General features: G+C 43.3%; 1 protein-coding gene across 2 annotated transcripts; it reads right to left on the bottom strand.

Annotated features, from left to right (window-relative positions):
• Positions 1 to 4,144: 4,144 nt before the first annotated feature.
• fam219aa (family with sequence similarity 219 member Aa) lies at positions 4,145 to 22,375 on the bottom strand. Of its 2 annotated transcripts, none has more exons than XM_084445515.1 (6): positions 22,212 to 22,375; positions 14,578 to 14,677; positions 11,861 to 11,957; positions 10,360 to 10,440; positions 6,768 to 6,822; positions 4,145 to 5,904 (listed from the first exon to the last, which is right to left on the bottom strand). In XM_084445515.1, exons 1-6 carry the CDS (start codon positions 22,263 to 22,265, stop codon positions 5,746 to 5,748), a joined length of 546 nt encoding a protein of 181 aa, XP_084301641.1. In that variant the 5' UTR covers positions 22,266 to 22,375; the 3' UTR covers positions 4,145 to 5,745. The 2 variants fall into 2 exon arrangements, with proteins under 2 accessions (XP_084301641.1, XP_084301642.1); XM_084445516.1 differs by having other exon boundaries at positions 4,145 to 5,901.
• Between the last annotated feature and the right edge of the window lie 909 nt (positions 22,376 to 23,284).

The following is a 23,284-nucleotide window of genomic DNA, read 5'->3' as shown; positions in this document are numbered from 1 at the left end:
GTCGAGATCGGGAGTCGACATGTTAGCGCACGAACACAGACGCTGAGCGTGTGACGCTCAAACACTTTGGAGTTATTGCCGCGCAAATGAAACGGTCATGCTACTGTAAAGCTTGTAGAGGAAGCATTGTTGTAACGGTGCGGTGACTATTGTACAGTACCCAGATAGCAAGCGGATCTGGGCCATATATGGGCCGGAACTAAGCCACAAGGGCCAGATCTGGCCTGTATATGGCCCAGATCCGCTTGCTATCTGGGTATGCTGTTAATAGCAGGGTTTCCCAACCTGGGGTCCGGGCCCCTTTAGGGGGGCGCCAACAATCGCAGGGGGGGGGGGGGGGGCGCCAGGCCTCATGAGGCCTTAATATTAGCTAGACAAATATTTGTCAAAGAATCATGTTATTTACAGTACAAGTCACACAGCCAACAAAATACATGATTATATCTGATGAAGGGCCAAAAAGCCTTGTATTTACGGCACTACAATACCATATAAATTCAACAAATTAATCAGAGACTATGAATCGTGTCAACATTCACAACAAATCACTTTTGCATGGCTATACATGTGCTGTCAATTTCAGTTACAATTTGAAAAGCTCCTCCCGCCAGTACCCAGATAGCAAGCTGATGTGTAATGATTCTGGGCCATATATGGGCCAGAACTAAGCCACAAGGGCCAGATCTGGCCTGTATATGGCCCAGATCCGCTTGCTATCTGGGTCTGTTTTCTTAGATACGACTACAGGATTTAGATTTAGCTGAGGGTTCCGTTCCAGACTGCAGCTTAAGGGGAACACTGACCCACATCTCCACGCCCAACACCCAGGTCAAAAGACACCCCGTGAGAGGCCCTTGGGGCCCTGAGCACCTCACTCACCCGTCTCCCAGGCTTCTCCGAGGCCTTCTCCCTCGAGGCTGGACAGGACGTTCCTCTACGCGCGTGGAGGCGAACTGGCCCCACAAAGGACGAGGCTGAAGACGGCTCGTAGGTACAGTAAGCCACCGTATGCCATCTGTCTCCAAGGGATCAACTGGAGGCTAATCAGCCCCTCCCGACACACACACACACACACACACACACACACACACACACACCATAGGCCTTCCCTACTGTACAATCCCACTAATTCACTAATTAGTGTGATCACACATTGTCTTTTTCTGTGACGGGGACAAAGAGGACAACAGTGGAAACAAGTCTCTGACTTTTCTGTTTTTTATCCTCGTCAGTTAATGGAGGCCATGTTGTGATTTCTGTCCTGTGATTGTGGGTAGTGAAATGGATGTTTTTGTTTGTTCTTTCAAATAAATCCAAAAATCAGATGAAGGGTTTATTTGATTGAGAATGAAAACTTCCGGACTGTCTGGCTCAAGGCCGACGTGATCAAGAGATAGGGTTAGAAACTAAACTGGGTTAGAAACTAAACTGGGTTAGAAACTAAAATGGAAGTTAAGAAACTATTTTGTCTGCCCAGACAGCAATCGGATCTGGGCCATATACAGGCCAGATCTGGCCCTTGTGGTTTAGTTCCGGCCCATATATGGCCCAGATGCGCTTGCTATCTGGGTGGGTACCATCATATCTCTGGCTTTAAGGCAATTTCCATAACACAATTCATATACTGTATGGACCCTTGAGATTTCTCGATAGCTCAATCAATGTCAGACAGCAGTCATTTCACTAATATTGTATTCAGTTACAGTATTTAGACATTTCTTATTCTTCAGGAAAATGTTTACACTGACAAACATCAAACAAGGCAGTTACTACTCTTAAACTTCAGAGCTCTGATATTTATTTCTTGATATGTTACACTACACAGAACAATAGCATCGTTACTAAAACAGAAATGGTTCACATCGTCTTCACAACCATAAGTGTCTTGTCAAGTAAACAAAAAAAACACATTGTGTAACTATGTTAAAATGCATACTTATCCATTTATCAAATAAATTAAACACATACAAATGCTGATATATCTCCCTCTAAGATGCATTTTTAAGGCATACAGTAATCTACTTTAGTGAACTCAAGTGGTGAGTGAGGATTGGGCCTATGAGACCCTAATGCAGAAAGTAGTGCATTTCATGACGCAAAGGGTCCGATTTGAGTTCCAACCTTTGTGTTAGCCTGTGATCACAATTAAAGAGCAAACTAACACTCAGCCAAAGCAGTTACAATATTGCAATCAGCAGAAGTGGACAACTCTGCACCCAAATTGACTAAATCCCGAAATGTTTACGCTTATGAAGAACACAACTGGAGTTCCGACATACATAAGTAGTATAATACTAGTGAAGGGACAGTATCAGCTTAAGAACCAATACCCCCAACATGTTATTATGTTGTGAGTTTCCGATCGAGTTCCCTTAGTTCACACAACTACATCCAGTTGTATACGGAAATCCGTTTGGGCGAATCTGACACTAGATTTTCAGGTTTGATTGAAAGGCTCCTGTTCCGTTATCTCTTGATCATGTTGGAACAAGTCCAATTAGCAAACCGTCAGCTAGTTAGCTCAGAGGATCCCTACATCATAAAACCCCAATGTGACAACGAAGGAAAGAGAGCAGTCACTCTAACTAACAATGATTCTGAAGTCTGGTTTGAATGAATCAGTCTTTGAGTGACGAGACACTGACTCATCCACAATAGAGATATATATTTTTTAGCAATTTCGTGAAGTTGGGGTCTGGCGTTATTCACAATAATAAAGTCCCCATTAGAACTGTCTTTGAGTCTTTTCGTACAACAGAACAGATGCATGTGATTCCCTTGGGCCGGGAAAGGCAACATGCCCAGTCATACCATTTATCCTGCTCAGCAAAACAATCCAAAGGAGAAAAATCAATTTTAAATCATTACAATTTGTGGAGTGTAACAATATGAGTTTTACCACTCTGGTCCTGTGCAGTACATCTTCAAAAGATTTACAAGTATCGTCGTGATGCGTGCTCTGACAAACCATAGCATCAACAAGCAATAATTCATCTCGGGGCCTCAAATTCTGCAACCCTGCTGTTTAATGATTCATGCTGGATTTAAATTGATTCACTGATCTTACTGATTGACGGGCAAGTGTACAATCAGGATTTCAGAAAACGATAAGTCCCTCATTATAACCCAAGAATAGAATTAACGACTGCAGCCGTGAAGGAAAGAAGCTAAGCACCCCCGCTACAAAGAATATTGTTCCCTCAAGTAGATTCGCACTGAGCTAATTCCTTTATAATATACCCAGGATTGAGAGTAGGACAGTGAGGAAGATCTGTTCCTACATGTTAGCTTTACTTTCATGGTTTCAAAACACACCCAAATCCCACCCACCCATCACAAGTCCCTTTCTTCTCCGATAGTGTATAGACCTTTCCCCCACGGAAAACCCCAATCTGAAGAAAGCATTTCATACTGAAGACTGAATGTGTGTTGGTGTGATTGCAGTGGAATGTACGAGTTGAAATAATGCTTTGTGATTCTTTACTCCCATCCCCAAAAATGTATTCCAACTCATACATTTCAACTCATGCATTTAGAATTGGAAAACATTGGATTGGTGTAAGCATGGGCTGTGTGTCCACTAGATCTCACACCAATGCGTTAAATGCAAGTAGGATCGTGGGTGGCTACTGTACATACTGTACTCTGGTCAGCAAAGCTTTAATCTAATTAATCTAATAAATAAGATGTGGTTTTCGGCAGTGGCAGTGTGACAAGTACAGGTGGCGCTATTGGCAACATTTGAAAGCACAGCTTGGGTCCTTACTTCAGAAACAGTACAAACACAGGTAAAAAAACATCGTTTTTTTTTTTTTTACACATATGTAGTAATGTAGCTTGGGATCTGACGTTAACGCTGTCCAGGACCAAACGTTGAGCTGAGCACGTACACCCTCGAGGTGTTCTACTAACTAGTGGTCGGTCAGGAAGAAAAGGGAGTTTAAACCAGGACGTGGGTGGGCAGTGGGCACAGAAAAACCATAAACACCTAAACACGACACGGACGATACACAAAACCCAAATAAATAAAGAACAAATCCATGTTTTCATAGTGAAATGGAACAAAGACCCATGGGTATACAGTAGCTACTGTTAATGTCTCCTAATTACAGTATACAAAGACTATTTCTTCAGGTTGGTGACATACATTGAAAACACCCAAGAACAAACTCTCAAAGTGCATATCAAGGGTGATAGACATCTGACCTGGCAACTTGACCTAAAATACCGTAGATTTGACTCCAAAACCACCAGAAAGGAATGAGATATAAATGTTGGCAGCATTTAGAATGTTTATCTGTAGGGAATCATTTTAATTCCTGTGCCTAGTCTGATACCCTCATGACAGAAAGGCCATTTGGCACAGACAGGTAAGACATATCCAAAACCACATACTTCTGTTCAGAGAGAAAGGTTACTAATTTGCCAGCTACTTCTTAGCATGTTAGCTAAACTACTTTGAAAATGAGAACACTATTGTGATGTCATAATGGCAAGTACTTTGAAAATGAGAACACTATTGTGATGTCATAATGGCAAGTACTTTGAAAATGAGAACACTATTGTGATGTCATAATGGCAAGGGTGAACTTTGATGACACTTAAGGGGATTGTGAATCGAGGTTCTGTACTTCCCATCTCCGTGAATGTGTGTGAGTTGTTCATGGGTAGAATAGCTAGCAACATACAAGTCATACTTGCAAAGGAACGCTCTGAAGATTATGTACCGTGTGTGAATTCAGCTACATTAGTTATACTCGTGAAGATCAAAACACTGTTCGCAGACCTGTGTTCACAGTGAATAGCGATTGCCATCTTACTATGCTAATGGAATTGTAAGCCTCAATGCTTTGACGCACAGCCATTGTTATTCATAATGATATTCACTGGTTGAATTTGACAGAATTGCCCATCCCCCCTCCCTGTTGCAAGTACACTAACACTGCCTCAACGTTTTACCGATGCATCGTGGGATTTAGAGTTTACCTTTGAAACCATTTCCAATAGTGGTGCATTGGGGGTCTAGTGTCAGAATACATCATTTTCTGACAATAGACCCCTGGTTATCTATCCTCACACTTCATATTGATGTTTGATATCAGGACAGGAAGACAAACATGACTGAGAGAAGAGAGAGTGAGACGACCAAAAGCTGCTCCAAGTCCATCATGGAGTTTGAAGAGCAGCTACCTGCCATACATGAGTGATTCCTTGACACAGTATTTCAATCCCGGGGGTTTGACTCTAGACACATTAGACACGCATCATTCAATTGAAAACAGCTGTTCAATTTTCAACACAGATAATAGAGTCACTCGCTGTCAAATTCCTTCGTACCGTTAACAGAAACAACGAATGACTGGAGTCGATCCAAGCGAGAAGACGTCGTATCACAATAAGCCGTCTCGGTAACGGCAGCTCAGCGTTTGCAAGTCCGTTTGCTGTCTGCGTTTTATTCGGACGTTAGTCAGGGACAGCAGTCTTTGGACGCTATTGCCGCAACGTCATCTCATCCACGATGCTTCACGGACAAAAGATGCACTTATCCTTCCATAGGAGGAACCAATGACAGTCAACTTCCTCATGTACATTTTGACACATTTTCATATTAATTTTGATGGATTACTATTTGTCAGCCACCTGCGATGTCGTCTATGTTAAATAACTTCTCTCTGCTGCCTCTTGTGGTGAGTCTGACTCACTGCAGGGATGGGGGAGGGTGGAGGGGTGATGTTGACGGAAGGGCTACTGTATTTGGCAGGCCGTGGAGGAAGTAGCTTGGCAGCACATGCAGGTGGGGTTAACCGATTTCGGCGGGATCAAGTCCAGATCCTCGTCGTCGGGAATTTCGTCCAATCGGTAGCCGTCCTTCAGTAGCTGGATGTTAAGATCCTGGTTGATTTGCTGCCAAGGGGAGGAAAAAAAAACAAACATGAGAACGTAATGATAATTCCTTTATACCGATAACTAGCTTCCGCTGCTAATAGCATTTTGGCTAAAAATGCTTGAGTTTGCGATATAGCACTGTTCTACAGTAGGTCTTCCGTAAGTTAGCACACAGTTTAGTAGGACAAAAGGAAAAACTGGTGGTTGTTCTCTCGCTAGTAAAGCACAATAAATATAAAACTGTGCAACAATTTGCGAAAGGAATCATTGAACAGAGTATCAATTATGTACAAAATGTAAGGGGGCGTTAATAACATACTGTAAAGATCCATATGGGATCCCATCAACAGAAATGATTATTGATGATGGTCATTACAGGGGAATGGTGATGGTAACACAGTATTGATGAGAGGGAGAGATGCATGGGAGAACGTGAGGTATGCGATGTAATCACCACTCATGATGGATAGTCCTCCCTTGTATTGGCAAACGCTAATAGTGGTCTGAGGCAGACCTGGACTAAAGCAGTGAGAAAATGTCTTGAATCCTGAAGTGTACTTGATTCAGTCGGAATAGAACAAAAGAAATAGCCACAAAAGCGACAGATACACCGATCTAAAGTACTGTATCGTGCTGGACTTGTTGAATCAAGTGCATTTCTAGTACTTATGACAATTATAAATGAATAAACTATGCCCTATTTTGACCTCTGACTGATAGATGATTTGTTGGGACGGACTGTAGGACTTTGCATAGACAGTGGTGATGACGACGACTGTAGGTGATGTCATATGTGTGTTATAAGATGCTTATGACAGCTCGTAGGGGTTTAATAGACATTATCTGTAGTGCATAGATACCTGATCTCTCAGGCCTCTCACCTCGGCTGAGGAGTATCCCGACGAGGAATATCTCGAGACGTCAAAGTCATCGTCACTAGGGAACAAAGAACAGGAAGTTAGGCCAAAAAGGGGACGTCCCAAACGGCGCGTCATAAGGGGAACGATAGATTTGATGGAAAGAAGGAAAGACAGTCATAAACCGTCTGTGTTGTGCGTAAGTAGCACATCTGCATAACATCAAAAAGTGAAAAAAAAGTACTAGGCATATGTAAATATATAATATAGAAAGAACAATCATACATTATTAATTCATTTCAAAGCGCATCTTTCCAAGTGGTTCTATTGTGCAATTCGTCCAAACATGTCCACAATACAGTACAGTATAGACAGTATCGAACTAATATTGATGTTACAATTTTCAGTGAGACAGTTCAGGCCCGTAGCCAGCCTTGTGGAGGGGGGGGGGTAGTTTTTCCAAAAGTGGACAGTATCGTTTCCATTTGTTGACGGGGCGGGGGGGGAGTCGACATTATTTTGATTGTCGGGCGATTTGTGGAGGAGGGGGGGGGTTGTTTTTCCAAAAGTGGAGCGTATCGTTTTGATTTGTTGACGTGGGGGGCGGACATTTTGTCTTGAATTCTGGATCTTTGGTCGTGAGGAGGGGTTCGTTCGATCCAACCGTCCCCCCCCCCCCCCCACCCTGGCTACAGGCCTGCAGTTTTGGAACAGATCCCTGTATAGAGCGGTCAGCTCTTGGCTCTCTCTCTCAACATGGTGGAGGGGGGAAAGACTAGCAAATGCTACTGTATCTCCACGCATCTCCCCGGAAACACATTAGGGCCGTCAGGGGCTGACATTTCAAAAGGATTGATTAGCAGGAACCAGCGGAGACGCGCCATCGATTATGGCAGCAAAGATTCTAAAATTAATTAAAAATGAAACGGAACTGTTGCGGTAAAAACACGTGCGCAAGTAAACATGTTGTCCCCTCGTCAATAATGCCTCGCCCTTTGGTGTACACACGCACACACACACACACACACACACACAGACACACAGACACACAGACACACAGACAGACAGACAGACAGACAGACAGACAGACACACAGACACTCACTCACTCACTCACTCACTCACTCACTCAGCTATGAAAATGTAATTTAATGTAATTTATTGCTCTATAAATGTTCTTAGCCGGTAGACAAACATACTCCAGAAGCTTGCTTGATCGTCTCGTTGAGAGGGGTCAGGGAAGAATTTTTACAGCTCACTCATCTGGCCCCTGGGTGATACTGTTTTTTTGCTTCCCTCTGGAATATGTAGGGGTGGGTCGTATGCCCACCTCCCTTGTTCTCTGTAAAGCGCATTGTGTTGCCTCTGGGTATGAAATGCGCTATACAAATATAGCTTTGATTGATTGATTAATTGATTAGTAGCAATGTTCGTTCATCTGCGCCCTGCTGGGACTATCACTCATGACTGGCTAGCGGCTTGCTAACATTAGATAGCCAACCGCTCGACACACATGGCGCTTCTGAGCATTGGGTTTCACTGGCCTGTGAATCTCACGGACGGTCTCTCACGGACGGTCTCTCGTTCAGTCTCTCTCTCTTTCGGTCTCTCTCTCTGTGAAACGCGATTCATCGGGGTGGGGGGACAAAAAGAGAAGAGCAGCTTACTACGCTGACATGTGGTATAGTCTAAGCTCTGAGGCAGCCCAGAAGATGGCGAGGCCCTCCCCCAGGGCACAGGATTATGGGGGGGGGGGGGGTGGGGGGGGGGGGGTAGGGGGAAAGCAGCTCAGTGCCCCCCCCCCCCCCCAGCTCAGCATGGGAGCGTTTGACACAGATGGGTCCTCCGTCCCGCGTATTAAACGCCCCCCCCCCCCCACACACACACACACCCCTCCGTCCATCACATGGGTGACTATCTCGCCTCTCGCTCCCGTGAACGCCACTATCTGGCACCCGGCCGCGATAACGTGGCGGGTGAAGTCATCAGTCTTCTCTCTGTGACATTTCTCTGACGCACACAAGCGCACACACACTTGTTTGTCCTTCTCCACACGTTCCATTCACACGCACATTCATTCCTTTTTACACTCAATTCTTTTTTTTTTATTGCTCACACACACGCATTTCTTCAAATGATTTGCACCTGGGATGCTACACCCAAAGTGTACAGGAAATAGCAGAGAGGCTTGGGAGATGAGAGAAGTGGGAGATGATTTAGTTTTTGCGACAGGGGAAATAGAGTAAAGTTCACAGCAAAACACCTAAAGCTTTAGAGAATAAACTTTTTTTAATTTTTTACTCTTTCAAATTTGAAATGTTCAAAGTTATGCCACCTAATACTGTATCTGGTGGTAGGTGCTGCTTAATATAGTACATGTTCCACATACTGAATGCTAGTACAGAAAATATGATTGCTGCAAAAATATTATGTTGATCAGGAAGTCCTTTCCGGGTGACCAAGCACTCAAAACAAGTCATCCATTTTGAATTAGCACAGTATACCAGTGTAATGACCCTCTATAAGGCTCGTTAACAGCTCCGCTAAGCAAATGAACCCTCTTAATGAGTCAGTTAGCGAGTCGCGTTCGGAGCGTGGGATGGTGGGTTCGATCCACGCTCGGGACGACGCATGCTCTCGATCATGGATGAGTAGAAGCTCCGTCGAATCTGGTGGGACGCTCTGAATTTCCTCAGTTGTCCGAGGCGGTACGGTCAGAAATGCTTTCCTCACCACAGTGTCTACTGTCTGTGTGTTGACCATGTCAGGTCCTTGGTGATCTGGACGCCAAGGTACTTGGAAGCTGTCCACTCTCTTTAAAAGGGTCCCGTTGATAATTAGAGGGGTGTAGTAATATGTAGAGGTGGGTCGTATGCCCACCTCCCTTGTTCTCTGTAAAGCGCATTGTGTTGCCTCTGGGTATGAAATGCGCTATACAAATAAAGCTTTGATTGATTGATTGATTGATTGATAGTTCCTCTCCTGCTTCTTCCCAAAGTCCACCAGCGTCTCCTTTGCCTGGCTGATGTTCAGATGGAGGTTGTTTTCCTGACACCACTGGGTCAGGAGCCTCACTTCCTCCCTCTCATCATTGTTGGTGTTCAGGCCCATCACCGCTGTGTCGTCCGCAAACTTGACGATGGTATTGGAATCAAAGGTGTCTACAGTTGTGTATTTCGCTTATCTAGAGAATATAGACTATACTAGGGACTTGCATGAACGCATGCAGAGACTAAGCCTGGTTATTTCTGGATAGGGGGAAGAAAATAGTTTTGCTTTGGATTTTAAAAGCAACTTAATTTGAGAAGATTGCTTTCTGTCTTCTCCCTCTGCTGAGAAATTGCCATGATAATGCTATTGCAATGAATTACCATAATATGGCAATACAATATGGAAATAAATCTTTCTTAGAGACTTAAAAGTTTCTTAAAGACTAAAATTAAAACAACCATTAATAAGAGAAATGCTACTATATGTGTTGTTTTGACATGGAATATGTAGGGGTGGGTCGTATACCCACCTCCCTTGTTCTCTGTAAAGCACATTGTGTTGCCTCTGGGTATGAAATGCGCTATACAAATAAAGCTTTGATTGATTGATTGATTGATTGACATTACCTGTCAGTGTCCAGTGCCACTAGGGGCTTCTCATCTGGACTCTGGTCTAGAGAGGAGTAGCCTTTGTTGGGCACCACCAGCCTAAAGCAGAGCAGAGGAAAGAACAGACCTGGAGGTTATCAACACTCACGATGGCAGTAAGAGTACGTGAGCTCAACACAGAATTAGCAGCATCCATCAAGATGTTACTAACGTTAGAAAGACAACAATCACAAATCAACTTGGGACTTGAGGAAGAGCGCTTTCAAGATAATTCATCTAAAATGTAGCGCACGCTTATTGACAGCTCTTAGAAATATACACCGAACGCTGGTGTTGACTTGACGTTGGGTCATAGATTGATCACTGGATTCTGTAGAAATCCACTTCACTGCAGAGGATTGATTTTTAAAATCCATATCTTAATGATGTTATGGATTTGATATGAAGACTCCTATTAGAGTCTAAAACAAGACACTAAAACAGCATAGCTACTCATTCTTCACACAAACAGCTTCACACCAATTCTTGTTGTCATTTAATTATTATTGTTTGCCATATTTTGAATCAGATTTCTATAATTTTTGCTTTTTTGGGTGAGGTTTTCAAATAAGCCCTATCAGGTTTCTTACCTCACCTGCACTAATCTCAATTTATATCAAATTATTGTTATTTTATATGAACATTTGTGCAAAATAAACTATAACTATAACTATAACTGATTCATGAGTCTCTTCCCTAGCCTCCTGAAGAGATATCTCTGGCTATAAATGGGACAGAAGCCATGGAGGGGTGACATGAATCAGCCTTCTGAGCAGCAGCTGGGGCTCTCGTGGCCTGCAGGGCGCTCGGTGTAGTGCCACTCTTGTAGCCTTGGGAGAGAGGTTCTGGCTAATCGCCAGGCCTCAGGCGGAGGAGCCGAGAGATAATCTCTTGCCCTGTGGCTCTGGGGTGTGTCGCGTCTGCACAAGGCTTCTAGCGCCTCTGCTAATCTATCAAGGGACATGGGATTCTGGGTAGACGAGGGTCCAACCGACTGAACCGCTTTTCATCCACTGAGTAATTAACTTCAGTTAGAATCCAGCGTATTGAGAACAGAGCGATTCCCATTTCTAAAATATATTGTTATTGATTGTTTGTTTCAGTTGGAGCGTTTATAAATGGCCGCATGCAGCAGTGCCATGCCAGTCTCGTTGGACGTCGGTTACAGAAAGGATTTGGAGCTCTGATGATTTTTTCTCTAGAAACATGAATGGAGATACGGCCTGAATGGAATCACCACAGGATCCAAACTAAACACCAAGCTTCCTCGCCAGCGCTACCGATTCTACACAGATACAGAGCGCAATCCTGCCCCACGAGGAAGTAGAAGTAGAAATAACTTTCAAAGGCGATTCTGAAACTAAAGCCTGCTATTCTGCATTGAAAATGGCAATTATGTTTTGAAAATGGTCCATGACTAAATTAGATATTTGGTCAAGATGATCCTGTTTGTGAAACCAAACTTTGCAGTTTTTTTTACCGTGTTCTGGCCATGTTCTTCTTAGGCTGCTGGTTGACAGGACTTCCCACAGTGCCGTTCTTCACTGATCCCTTCCTGGCCAGCTCCCGCTGTTTCTCTGCCAAGCACAGGATATGATGTCATCAGTTGGACTCAAATGGCCTAAATTCAGTCACCCTTATTCTCTTGCCCTCCACTAATTCAAAGTAAAAGTAGTTACAGAAACTACCGTTTCATTCGTCCTCTCCTAAGAAATACTGCCTGCCTTTTTTTCCATTCTTTTGTTTTGTTTAACTTGTCAAGTATTCAGCTTCTCATTTCTATACACAACAAATGACTCAGACGCGTAAAATGAAGTGCCTTCTCTGATATCACCCCATGGCCACAGACGGCTCAGTGGCCTTGTGGTTAGAGTGTCCGCCCTGAGACTGGGAAGTCGTGAGTTCGATCCCCGGCCGAGTCATACCAAAGACTATTAAAAAAAATGGTGCCCGATGCCTCCCTGCTTGGCACTCAGCATCAAGGTTGGATCCTGCGACATACTAGCGTCATGTCCAGGGGGTCTCACCCTAAGGAATCAGGAGATAGGCTCCTCCCCTATGGGCCAATAGGCTCCAGAACCAGTTCTCAAGGCTACTTACTACTTAACCACAGACAGACAACATTCACATGCTACACAACACCTCTGAGAGGGCATGAGGCCAGTTAATGAGTGAAACTTCAGCCTTGACTTCTGTGTGAGTTCGACACAACAACTCGCGTGCTTTTAATTCCTCCACAACGAGGAATCAAGCTACTTAGCCACTGTAGCTGAGTTATAGTAGAGACTTTATTGAGGGCTTTATGATTTCCCTGATGTGAAGACATGTACAGAATCACAGAATCAAAACATAAAAACGGATGTCACATTGAAGTTGACCTTTAAACTTTTGGATATAAAATGTCATCACTTAATTATTTATCCCATACATTTGTGTGGATTTTTGTCATAATTAGCAAAGGAATTCCTGAGTTATGGCCAAACGCATCTTTTGTGAGGTCACAGTGACCTTGACCTTTGACCACCAAATTTGAATCCCTTCATCCTTGAATCCAAGTGGACATTTCGGGCAAATTTGAAAGAAAATCCACAAGGTGTTCCTGAGATATCGCATTCACAGAATGGGAGGGACCGACAAACACACATAACGGACAGGCAAACCCGAAAACATCATGGAAATCTGAATCCTGGAAAAAAGGGTCTTCCAAACCTATTTGAAACCGATTCAAACTGTCCATGTAAACGCACCTATTGGTAAAAATAGACAAAAAAAAACAAGCCCAGCTGATTTCATAAAGCCGTAGTGGCTACATGACTGAGAGGCCAGAGAGACCGGGGAGAGACCGGCATGGTAGCGCTGTGACCTCATCCCTCCCTGCGTCGTCTCAGGCATTACAATGACGAACTTCATCCACTCACCAGTGGATAGTCGGCTATTGTCCCAATCAAAGTGATCTAACTAGCTAAGGAGTAAAAGCCTGGAGGTATCGAAAAGCCATCCTTATAACTATGACAATATAAGACTATTTAATATACTTTTATGTCCGTATACATGAAGACACTGTTTGTGTTTCTCCCTGAGTTCTATATGTAAATGGATATTTGCTTGCCATTGTGCAGTGTAACCTCTACAGGGCCACAGAAGGCTGTTCAATCCTATGTCATTAAAAAAAAACATTTTTCACAACTCTTCCATTGAAATAAACATACGCAACAAAGTAATGTTACCAATAATTGAAAGTAGGATCTCGTTAAACCCGGTTGATCTTGCCAAACCTGCTCTTGACCCTTCTCACAGGAGGCTGACCTTAGTGCAGCATGTGAATGTGATATGATGATATGATATTATTTTATTCCCGTCTTGCACCGTAGTGCCTAACCCACATGGGTTTACAATATGGTATTAAATAGTTATTTTATACAACAACACTAATACACTAATACATTCGACTTAGTATAAGGCATAGGCAAAAACACAATGGCATAACATAAATGAAACGACAAATTAAATGACAAATTACCCTTACAAATTAAACAAAGTATTCTACCTCCCAAGTTTGGCCCAAGAAGAAAGCCAGAGCAAAAAGCCCACTCTTAAAGCACAACCTAGGTTTATCATAATCGTCCATCTCAATGAAACTATCACAAATGTAGGACATTTTACCTACAAATAAATCTCTTAGATCCTCATAACAAGTACAATATGTAGTGTGGAAGTCTTTTTCAAGACGTCACCCGACCTCAAACCTTATCCAATAGCATAGCAGGACAACACATGCAACCGGCTGAAAGACTGTTAGATGAGTTCTTACTAGGGCTGGATTACAAAAATCGATTCATCGATTCTGAATCGATTCTGAATCAAATGATTCAGCATTGATTCATGAATCCCCAAATCGATCTTTTATTTAATGAATGAATGAATAAATGAAAGAATGACTAGTTCATTAATTCATTCAATGATTCATTCATTCATTTTTGGAAATCAGTATCGATACCCAGCCCTAGCATTGATATGTTGCATAACTTGGCAGTCATGTACTGTAATTAAGGTTACAGCTAAAAAAAACAAAACAGGTTTTAGTAACACTAACCGAATCGATCTTGAATCGAATCGAATCGTGATAATCGATTCTGAACCTTGTGAATCGGAATCGAACCAATACCCCTAGTTCTTACCATGGCTGTAGGTTCTTACCTATTTTCACTTGCAGTGGGGAGGGTTTGTAGTTCAAGGCCACCGTCTCTCGGTCCCTCTGGTCAGACTCTGCTTCTGAGGCGGACGACGCTGCTGGGTCCTGCACAAACAACAGACAATGTTCACACGTTTACTTATTTCATTTGTTTGTTTATTGAGAAGGATCCCCGTTAACTCTACCCTAAAGTAGAGATACTTTTAGTGGGGTCCACATGTTGGCGATGACTGGACTGACTGAATCATGGTTATTGTGCAGGCAGGTGCCAAGTTGCCGGGATACAAAACTAGTTATTGTATCTATAGGTAAACAATGGCGATTTCAACAAATCATCAGTACAAATTAATTTCCACCACACAGTCCAAGACATGTAATGGCTCACTTTGGGTAGCATTCCCTGAGTATCCAGGAAACATGCAGCAGCCAAGTCTAGAATGTTCTAACGACAGTTTGAAACCTGGACCCAGTGTCCGGCCAAGTCCTATGAGTTGGCTGAAGAACACACACACACAGATCTGGAACTGGACCAAATAAGTTGAGGCTTGAAACTAGCCAACATGGAATCACTGGTATATGAAAACAAATAGTATCCTACTTCAGCATCAGCACAAAATAGGACTTCTCTCTTTCCAGCCAGTTCAATTCATTTGAGAGAGACGGAGAGAAACAGCTCGGTCTATTCTGGTCACCTCACATTGCCTCTCCAATAGCATGTCTAACAGTTCTTTTACACATTATAGCAGATTATAAAATCGAAACATTTGTCAATTCAGTCAAACAACAAAGTGTGGAATTAATCCTGCTGGCGAGGGCTTCGGAAGATAGTGGCGTTTGACTATAGACCCTCCAAATAAGATAAACAACAAAACAAAATGGCTGATTGAGCAGTGAGTTGGTTCTGGTTCCTTCATGATAAGAGTTTTTGGTTCTTTTATCTGGGCCCGAGCTTCAAACACCTGGCCTCAGTCTTTAATTCAGCTGGCTCTGATCCTTACCGTCGATAACGAACACATTACGCTAGCTCCCTCTTTCCAGCGCTATCCTGGCTAGCTTCGTGCTACGCTTAGCCAACGTCGCCGATGGCAGATCTGTAGCCTGAGCCTTCAGTTAGAGGGATCATCTCAGGCTGCTTGTGTCATTAGTAGGCCTACGTGTGTGTCTCTGTGTGTGTGTTTGTTTTGTCTAACTGAGTGAGTGAGCATAGCGTTTGAATGAGTGTGTCACTGCGAGTGGGTGTGACGCCATTCGGGGGCTGGCATGGTAGAACAGAGGGGGTTCCTGTTGTAGCAGGTCCGGTTCCCCCGGTTCTTAAAGAGAGAGCTGGGGTGAGGGTCCTGGCCCCGGTCTCCTGACAGAGCCCTGCATTATGTCCCCCCCCCCCCCCCCCCCCCCCCCTACACACACACACACACACCGCCACCACAAGCTCAGCCTTGTAACAGCCAAAAGTAGGCCCAACTGGAGGCTCTACAGCCCACATGGACAGGGTCTGGGAGGGAGAAACACAGTTGTGTATTCTTCCCTCCAGTGGGCTGACGTATGTAAACAGCTAGGGAACTACGCAATCCTAGGAAATAAAAGTGTAATGTCTTAACGTTAGCTATGCGCCGTATAGCCAAGAGCTGGAGGGATGAACGCATGGGTAGGCTAGGCTACAAGGCTCTCTGTTTAGGCTAAAATATAAATAGCACAGCGTTCCTGGTGACGTGTGAATCGAACACTGACTGCAGGTGGAATTATTAGGGAGAGTAAAGGATGTGAGTGGTTCTCTGATGCCAGCAGAGCCTATTGAATCTAAGATGGCGGTTCTGGGTAAAAAAAAAAAAAAAACTCTTTCATCAACCGAAGCAAACGATTCAGCTGTGCTATTACATAGCAATTTTCAGGGAAAAACTGCTCTGGGTGAACATTTGATTTGATTTAACCATCCATGAAGTGGGCAAGAAAGCAAAGATATGGAGGACTGTGGGTTTAAAATGCTGCAAAATATTGGCTATTACATTTCAGGCCTAGCCTACATGTATTTAGGCAAGCCTAGGGAGAGAGAGAGAGAGAGAGAGAGAGAGAGAGAGGGAGAGAGAGAGAGAAAGAGAGTGTTAGTGAGTGAGTGAGTGAGTGAGCGAGTGAGTGAGTGAGTGAGTGAGTGAGTGAGTGAGTGAGTGAGTGAGTGAGTGAGTGAGTGAGTGTGTGTCTGTCTGTGTGTCTGTCTGTGTGTCTGTCTGTGTGTCTGTCTGTGTGTCTGTCTGTGTCTGTCTGTCTATCTGTGTGTCTATCTGTGTGTCTGTCTGTGTGTCTGTCTGTGTGTCTGTCTGTGTGTCTGTCTGTGTGTGTGTGTGTGTGTGTGTGTGTGTGTGTGTGTGTGTGTGTGTGTGTGTGTGTGTCCGTCTCTCTCTTTTCAGCTGTGCTATTACATAGCAATTTTCAGGAATAACTGATCTGGGTGAACATTTGATTTGATTTAACCATCCATGAAGTGGGCAAAAGAGTGAGAGAGAGAGAGAGAGAGAGAGAGAGAGAGAGAGAGAGAGGAGAGAGAGAGAGAGAGAGAAGAGAGAGAAGAGGGAGAGAGAGAGAGAAGAGAGAGAGAGAGAGAGAGAGAAGAGAGAAGAGAGGAGAGAGAGAGAGTGTCTGTCTGTCTGTCTGTCTGTCTCTTTTCCAGTTCATTGGATAGTCTACATCCAGTGAAGTATTGTTAGGTGAAGTATTGTTAGGTGAAGTATTGTTAGGTGAAGTATTGTTAGGTGAAGTATTGCTAGTTTAGCTGCACTCATAAATCAAAGCTGACATGGTTGTGCTTTTCCAGTACATCAATTGGTTATTCCCAATATTACAGTCAGACACAAGCATGAAGCTATTCTAGTTCTGACAGGCACACTAGTTTAACATCACCTAGGCTATAGAATTTCACCAATTCATGTAGGCTAAGCTTTTCCCTCATTTACATACAGTAGGCCATAGCATACCTCTGACTGCTCAATGACACCCAAACGTATTATAATGAGATGGGAGCGACTGAAAGAAACCCCTTTGAAAGTAATGATCTCATCGTGACAGGGGTTTGGACCGATGCAGATAGAAATCCCTGCCAATTTGCGAACACAGCATAATACGATTATTGATAACTCAGGTGGCTCATGGTAAACTGGTTAATAGGCTACTAGAAATAAGAAATGTGAAAAATATAGCTTGTGAAAATGTGTGAAAATAATATAGCTTGACTTGCAGTAGTATAACAATTGGAATTCCATCAGAAAACAATGATAAATCTAAGGTATGCTAAAACCATGTTTACAAAAGCAAATGCATCTGATTTCTAGAGTGAAAAATGAACAAAGTAGCATACTACTGTAACTAACTAAATCATGTATTATTCTTATTATTATTATTAATATTATTGTTCTTATTATTATTGTTCTTCTTCTTCTTCTTCTTCTTATTGTTATTGTTATTATTGTTGTTATTGTTATTATTGTTATCATACATAAGGTTATGGATGGCAGTCATAACCACACGTATAGTCTGTTGTTTATGTAGCCAGTAGTAGAAACAGCTGCTGTATTAAGACCAGTTCAGTCAGTCTATTATTATACAGACTAACCTAGACTATAGTGTATGTTGTTGCTTATAGGCCTTGTTGGTGAAGAGCTAGCTCAAGATCAAGATGCTTTGGGCCTTTTTGTTACATGTCTCTCATACAAGTATAATAGAGTCAAATGTGGGGGTTTCAGCTCCCCAGCCTTGTAGCAACAACAGAATAAATACAAGATAATACAATAAAAAAACAATGCAATATAATAATACAGTAGAAAAATATTGTGTGTATAGGGTATGAAAAGTACAAACTGTTGCTTGTGTCCGTGTTTGCATAGGCTGAGTCTGGGTGTGTCTGTGTGTGTGTGTGTGTGTGTGTGTGTGTGTGTGTGTGTGTGTGTGTGTGTGTGTGTGTGTGTGTGTGTGTCAACAAACACGGTTCACGCAAGGAAGCAGAGGCGTTTTTCATGACATGCCAACACTCTGCAAAGTGACACCAATCCACCGCCCCTGCCAGGGAGTCAACAAGTCTACATCGTGAACCAGCTCACAATATCACATTATCACACACCACTCTACAATATCACAATATCACATTATCACATACCACTCTACAATATCACAATATCACATACCACTCTACAATATCACAATATCACATACCACTCTACAATATCACAATATCACACACCACCCTACAATATCACACACCACTCTACAGCCAAACGCTTGTCTTTCAGAGAGAAGGAATGTGAGGGAGAGAGAGAGAGAGAGAGAGAGAGATAGAGAGGGAGAGGGAGAGGGAGAGGGAGAGGGAGAGGGAGGGAGAGGGAGAAAGAGAGAGAGGGAGAGGGAGAGCGAGGGAGAGAAAGAGAGAGAGAGAGAGAGAGAGAGAGAGAGAGAGCAATTGGTGCTGTAGAACTAATAGGAGTCACCGCAGTTAAAGATCAGCTCAGTGAAACATGCTGATGAAGGGGGCAGGTATTAACCATTATCTGTCTCAGGTAGTCCCAGATCCTGGTCATTATCTGTCTCAGGTAGTCCCAGATCCTCGTCAGTGAGAAGCGTGTGTGAGAGGGGCCCTTGTCCGAGCTCTTAAGAGACCCTTCATTCTAGGCCTTTAAATCATGAGCACGATTCACGCTCAGTGGATAACGTCAAGGGCATGATCCCATTTCTTTTTCTGGGACGACCAGGTGTATGTTTTACCGATTTGGCCCCAGCCTCGACCTCACGAGAAAACACTCAACACGCCCCACACACACACTCCGTGACCCTCTAATCAAAACCGCGACCTCTCCATGCTCCATGTCATCAAACTCGTCTCCTCTCAAAGAAGCGGTTTTAGCGCCTGTGATGATGGAACGCCACTAGGGTTTGATGATGCAGCGAATCCAGGAAGGGATTGGTGGGATTATCCATCGGACCCCCTCAGGACCAACGGCGACCAGAGCTGATCGATCAGGTGACAACCGATGACGTGCTGCCCTTGTACTGCAGATGTACATGATGGCAGTAAATAAAGTGTTAAAACGAAGTGTTTGGAGGCCTATACTTATATAACGCCGTGGCTTACAGCCATCAGTCTGAGGTCATTTTGGGGCAGACTGAGTGGTAAGCCAAAATGGACGGTCATTTTGTGAACAGCTGGCTTGTAGAGATCTCCATTTATTTTATTTTTTTATTAATAGGCCTGCCGTATTGTGATTTTATTTTTTTGGTCAGTTAAAACGGACATGGTACTGAGATTTCAAGTAACACTAAGACAAGTACATAAGTCATCATCATGGCTTTCTTTCTTATTCAAGGCATTCGCAGGGGGGGGGGGATTACAGAAATATGTCTTTTTTTGCAGTCATCTTATAAAACATCCTAGATCTAGCTCACATTATTCAAATTATTCACCGATACAATCTGGAGCTAAATATATTTAATAGGCCTACATTTATTTTCAAATTGTCGTCAAGTCATGCTCACTACCATCCCGACTGTGTAGCCTAAAAAACATTGTTAACATTACTTTTTCTATTAAACTGAACAAAGAATTTCCTATGAAATCAATTTTAGAATGTGTAAGAAGCAGGGTGCCGAGTTGATTCACGCTGTTTAACAAAGTAAAGTGAAAGTGATTTGCATGAGAAAACGCCGTGCTCTGTGGGACAGAACGGCCGGCTCTTTGACCTGACTGGATAAAACGAGGAGAGACTGAGGCCACACCTAGACGACCTGAGGTACATGCTTGATTTCGATATTACAAAAGCCATACGACTGCATTGAAATAGTCGGCCATTATATAGACCTTGACTATGGAGGGAAAACATATCCAGGTTGGAGTTTGCAGAAGCTTGTTGGAGGTTATAACGAAGGCTTGGACGTCACCTCGTTCCATTTGAAGGGATACGCTGGGATTGGCTGGATCACAAGGAGCAGAGAGTCATCTGAGATCAACGCACACTTGGATGCTCTGAAATCACCATACAATAGCAGTAGCCTAAATCAACACCATTGTGAATTGTGCTGGTTTCCACCTAGCTTTGCTGTAACATGAGTATGGATTATTAATGTATTGCTCTATAAATGTTCTTAGCCGTTAGACAAACATACTCCAGGAGCTTGCTCGATCGTCTCGTTGAGAGGGGTCAGGGAAGAATTTTTACAGCTCACTTTTCTGGCCCCTGGGTGATACTGTTTTTTTGCTTCCCTCTGGAATATGTAGGAGTGGGTCGTATGCCCACCTCCCTCGTTCCCTTGTAAAGCGCATTGTGTTGCCTCTGGGTATGAAATGTGCTATACAAATAAAGCTTTGATTGATTGATTGATTGATTGATTGATATGGACTACAAGCCTAATCAAATCAGAGCCGATCTGAGAGAAGGGAGCTTCTAGTGCGTTAAGTATCGTAGAGGATTTTCTTCTCTATGATCTTGTACATAGTCAGTCCGCCTTCGGGCCGATAGGCAAGCATGGACATGATCAGGAGGACCTGCTCAGATTATTGGCTCACTCTGTGTCCGTGCTATTGAGAGGGACAGCTGGTTATAGGGAACAGTGTTGTGAAGCAAAGGGACATCTGACCATTTTCAGGAAATGCCTTGGTTTGGGTCTATATCTGCACCATCGCATGAGAGGAAAGAAAGGGCTATGGCTGCAGTTTTGACATACAGTAGCACTACTCAAGGTAAACTAGCCTAGGGTGACATCTTGTCATGAACTACATAGGTTACTGTAACATTAGTTCATAGATCATGGTCTAGGCCTTTGAGGTCGATATTCCACTCACATAATAGTTCCCTGCTAGTGAAACACTACTGCATAGTCTACAGTCCTATAGTATAATGTCAAGGGTTTGTGATAAAGCATAAACAAATAATACGTGGACTATTCTCCGTTAATATTTCCCATTTTGAAAGCATGTGGCCAGCATGGCTCAGTGGCAGACACCTGCCCACCCGTGTCTCTACCCCTCGGGCGAGGCAGCATCAGCTGGGACAGAGCCTGTTCACACAGGCAGGGTTATACAGGCCGATGCCTCGGCAGAACCATGTCACCCGTTGGGCAAGGGACAAATACATTCATAGAACTCTCCAGACCCCAGACAATTTTATCAAATCATATAGATGTGTATTGAAATGACAAGGGAGACATCCTTGACGAATGTCAAATAGAATGGAGTCGCATGCGTGGCGATAGGGCACGATCTGATCCCCGATCTGTCATTCCCCGATCTGTCATTCCTGTCATTCCCCGATCTGATCCCCGATCTGTCATTCCCCGATCTGTCATTCCCCGATCTGATCCCCGATCTGTCATTCCCAGATCTGATCCCTGATCTGTCATCCCCCGATCTGTCCTTCCCCGATCTGATCCCCGATCTGTCATTCCCCGATCTGATCCCCGATCTGTCATTCCCCGATCTGATCCCCGATCTGTCATTCCCCGATCTGTCATTCCCGTTTACACGGAAGTCCTAGGCTAACCCACCAAATCATATTTACCATCGTGATGAATGCAGTGAGTTCAAGGCAGAATTTGCTAGAAAGCGCCGTATTTTCAACAAACATAGACTACTAAACATTATTAAAAATGATTTGACGGTATTTCTCACCAGTGGCTGCGTCTCTCCTGGAGGGACCTGGAATCTGTCTATCTCTTCCATCATACTCGCACTTATATTCACGATTGCAACAGTTATAGACGAATAAACACAATTAATTTGTTAACCTATTCCTTAGCTGGTTTGTTGAGAGGATGCTCCGTTATTTTGCATGATCCCACTTTGTTTTCTTCCACTCGTCAGACAGAGGTGACTCAACAGCAAAACAGCCAGCAGCACCAGCCTACCAACTCACTTCCGGGTCTGGGGAATATTTACCATATTCATGAGATGACCGACCAATCACGGACGAGACTGGGATCACGCGTGGGAAAAACACGCATTCAGCACCAGCAGAAAAACAGGTACATTTTGTGATGAAAATGTGACGAAAATGCTTGCTGAAAGATACTGTATGCAATTTAGATAGGTTAGCTTCTTTAATACTAGTACTGCGAATCCAGGTATATCAGAATATATTAAAAAATAAAGTATGAGTGGTATTTAGCCTGAAAAGTAGGAAATGGTATCTAAATGAGTATAATGCACCAATGTTTGTCATTGTGTTTCAATGATTAAATGTACAGGTAGTATCTCGCTTAATAAAGAGAAATAATGAAACATATAAATGGTATCCAAATGACTAAATCATCAATAATCTTGTCATGGTCACTGTTTGCATGTTGTAGCTAGACACTTGTCACTTGACACTTCTACAGCGTCAGCTTTGTAAATAGCTTCCTTTAATATGTCATCGAGGTTCCTGCAGATGCTCATTCTTAAGTCATAAACAGTCAGAGCGTTACAGGTGCGTTGTCTGTTATTGGAGAAAGCATCATATTTCTTTCTGAATCCCTTACTGTGAGAGGCTTGTACACATACAACACATGTGCAGCACATATACAAATACACAGGTGATAGGCTACAGAGCATCTTAGTCCCTAGATTCATATTATTAATCTTAACCTTTGACCTGTGTGACAGTGCTTATGTGGGAGCATAGCCTACATTAGCCTACAGTAGGTTTCATGGGGGTTGTGGGGAGTAGCCTATTGTGTATCTGTGTGTGAGGCAAAATAATAGGC

Source organism: Borostomias antarcticus, assembly GCF_949987555.1.
Source record: "Borostomias antarcticus genome assembly, chromosome: 11".
Lineage (NCBI taxonomy): Eukaryota > Metazoa > Chordata > Actinopteri > Stomiiformes > Stomiidae > Borostomias > Borostomias antarcticus.
This window is presented reverse-complemented; position numbering and strand designations above follow the sequence as displayed.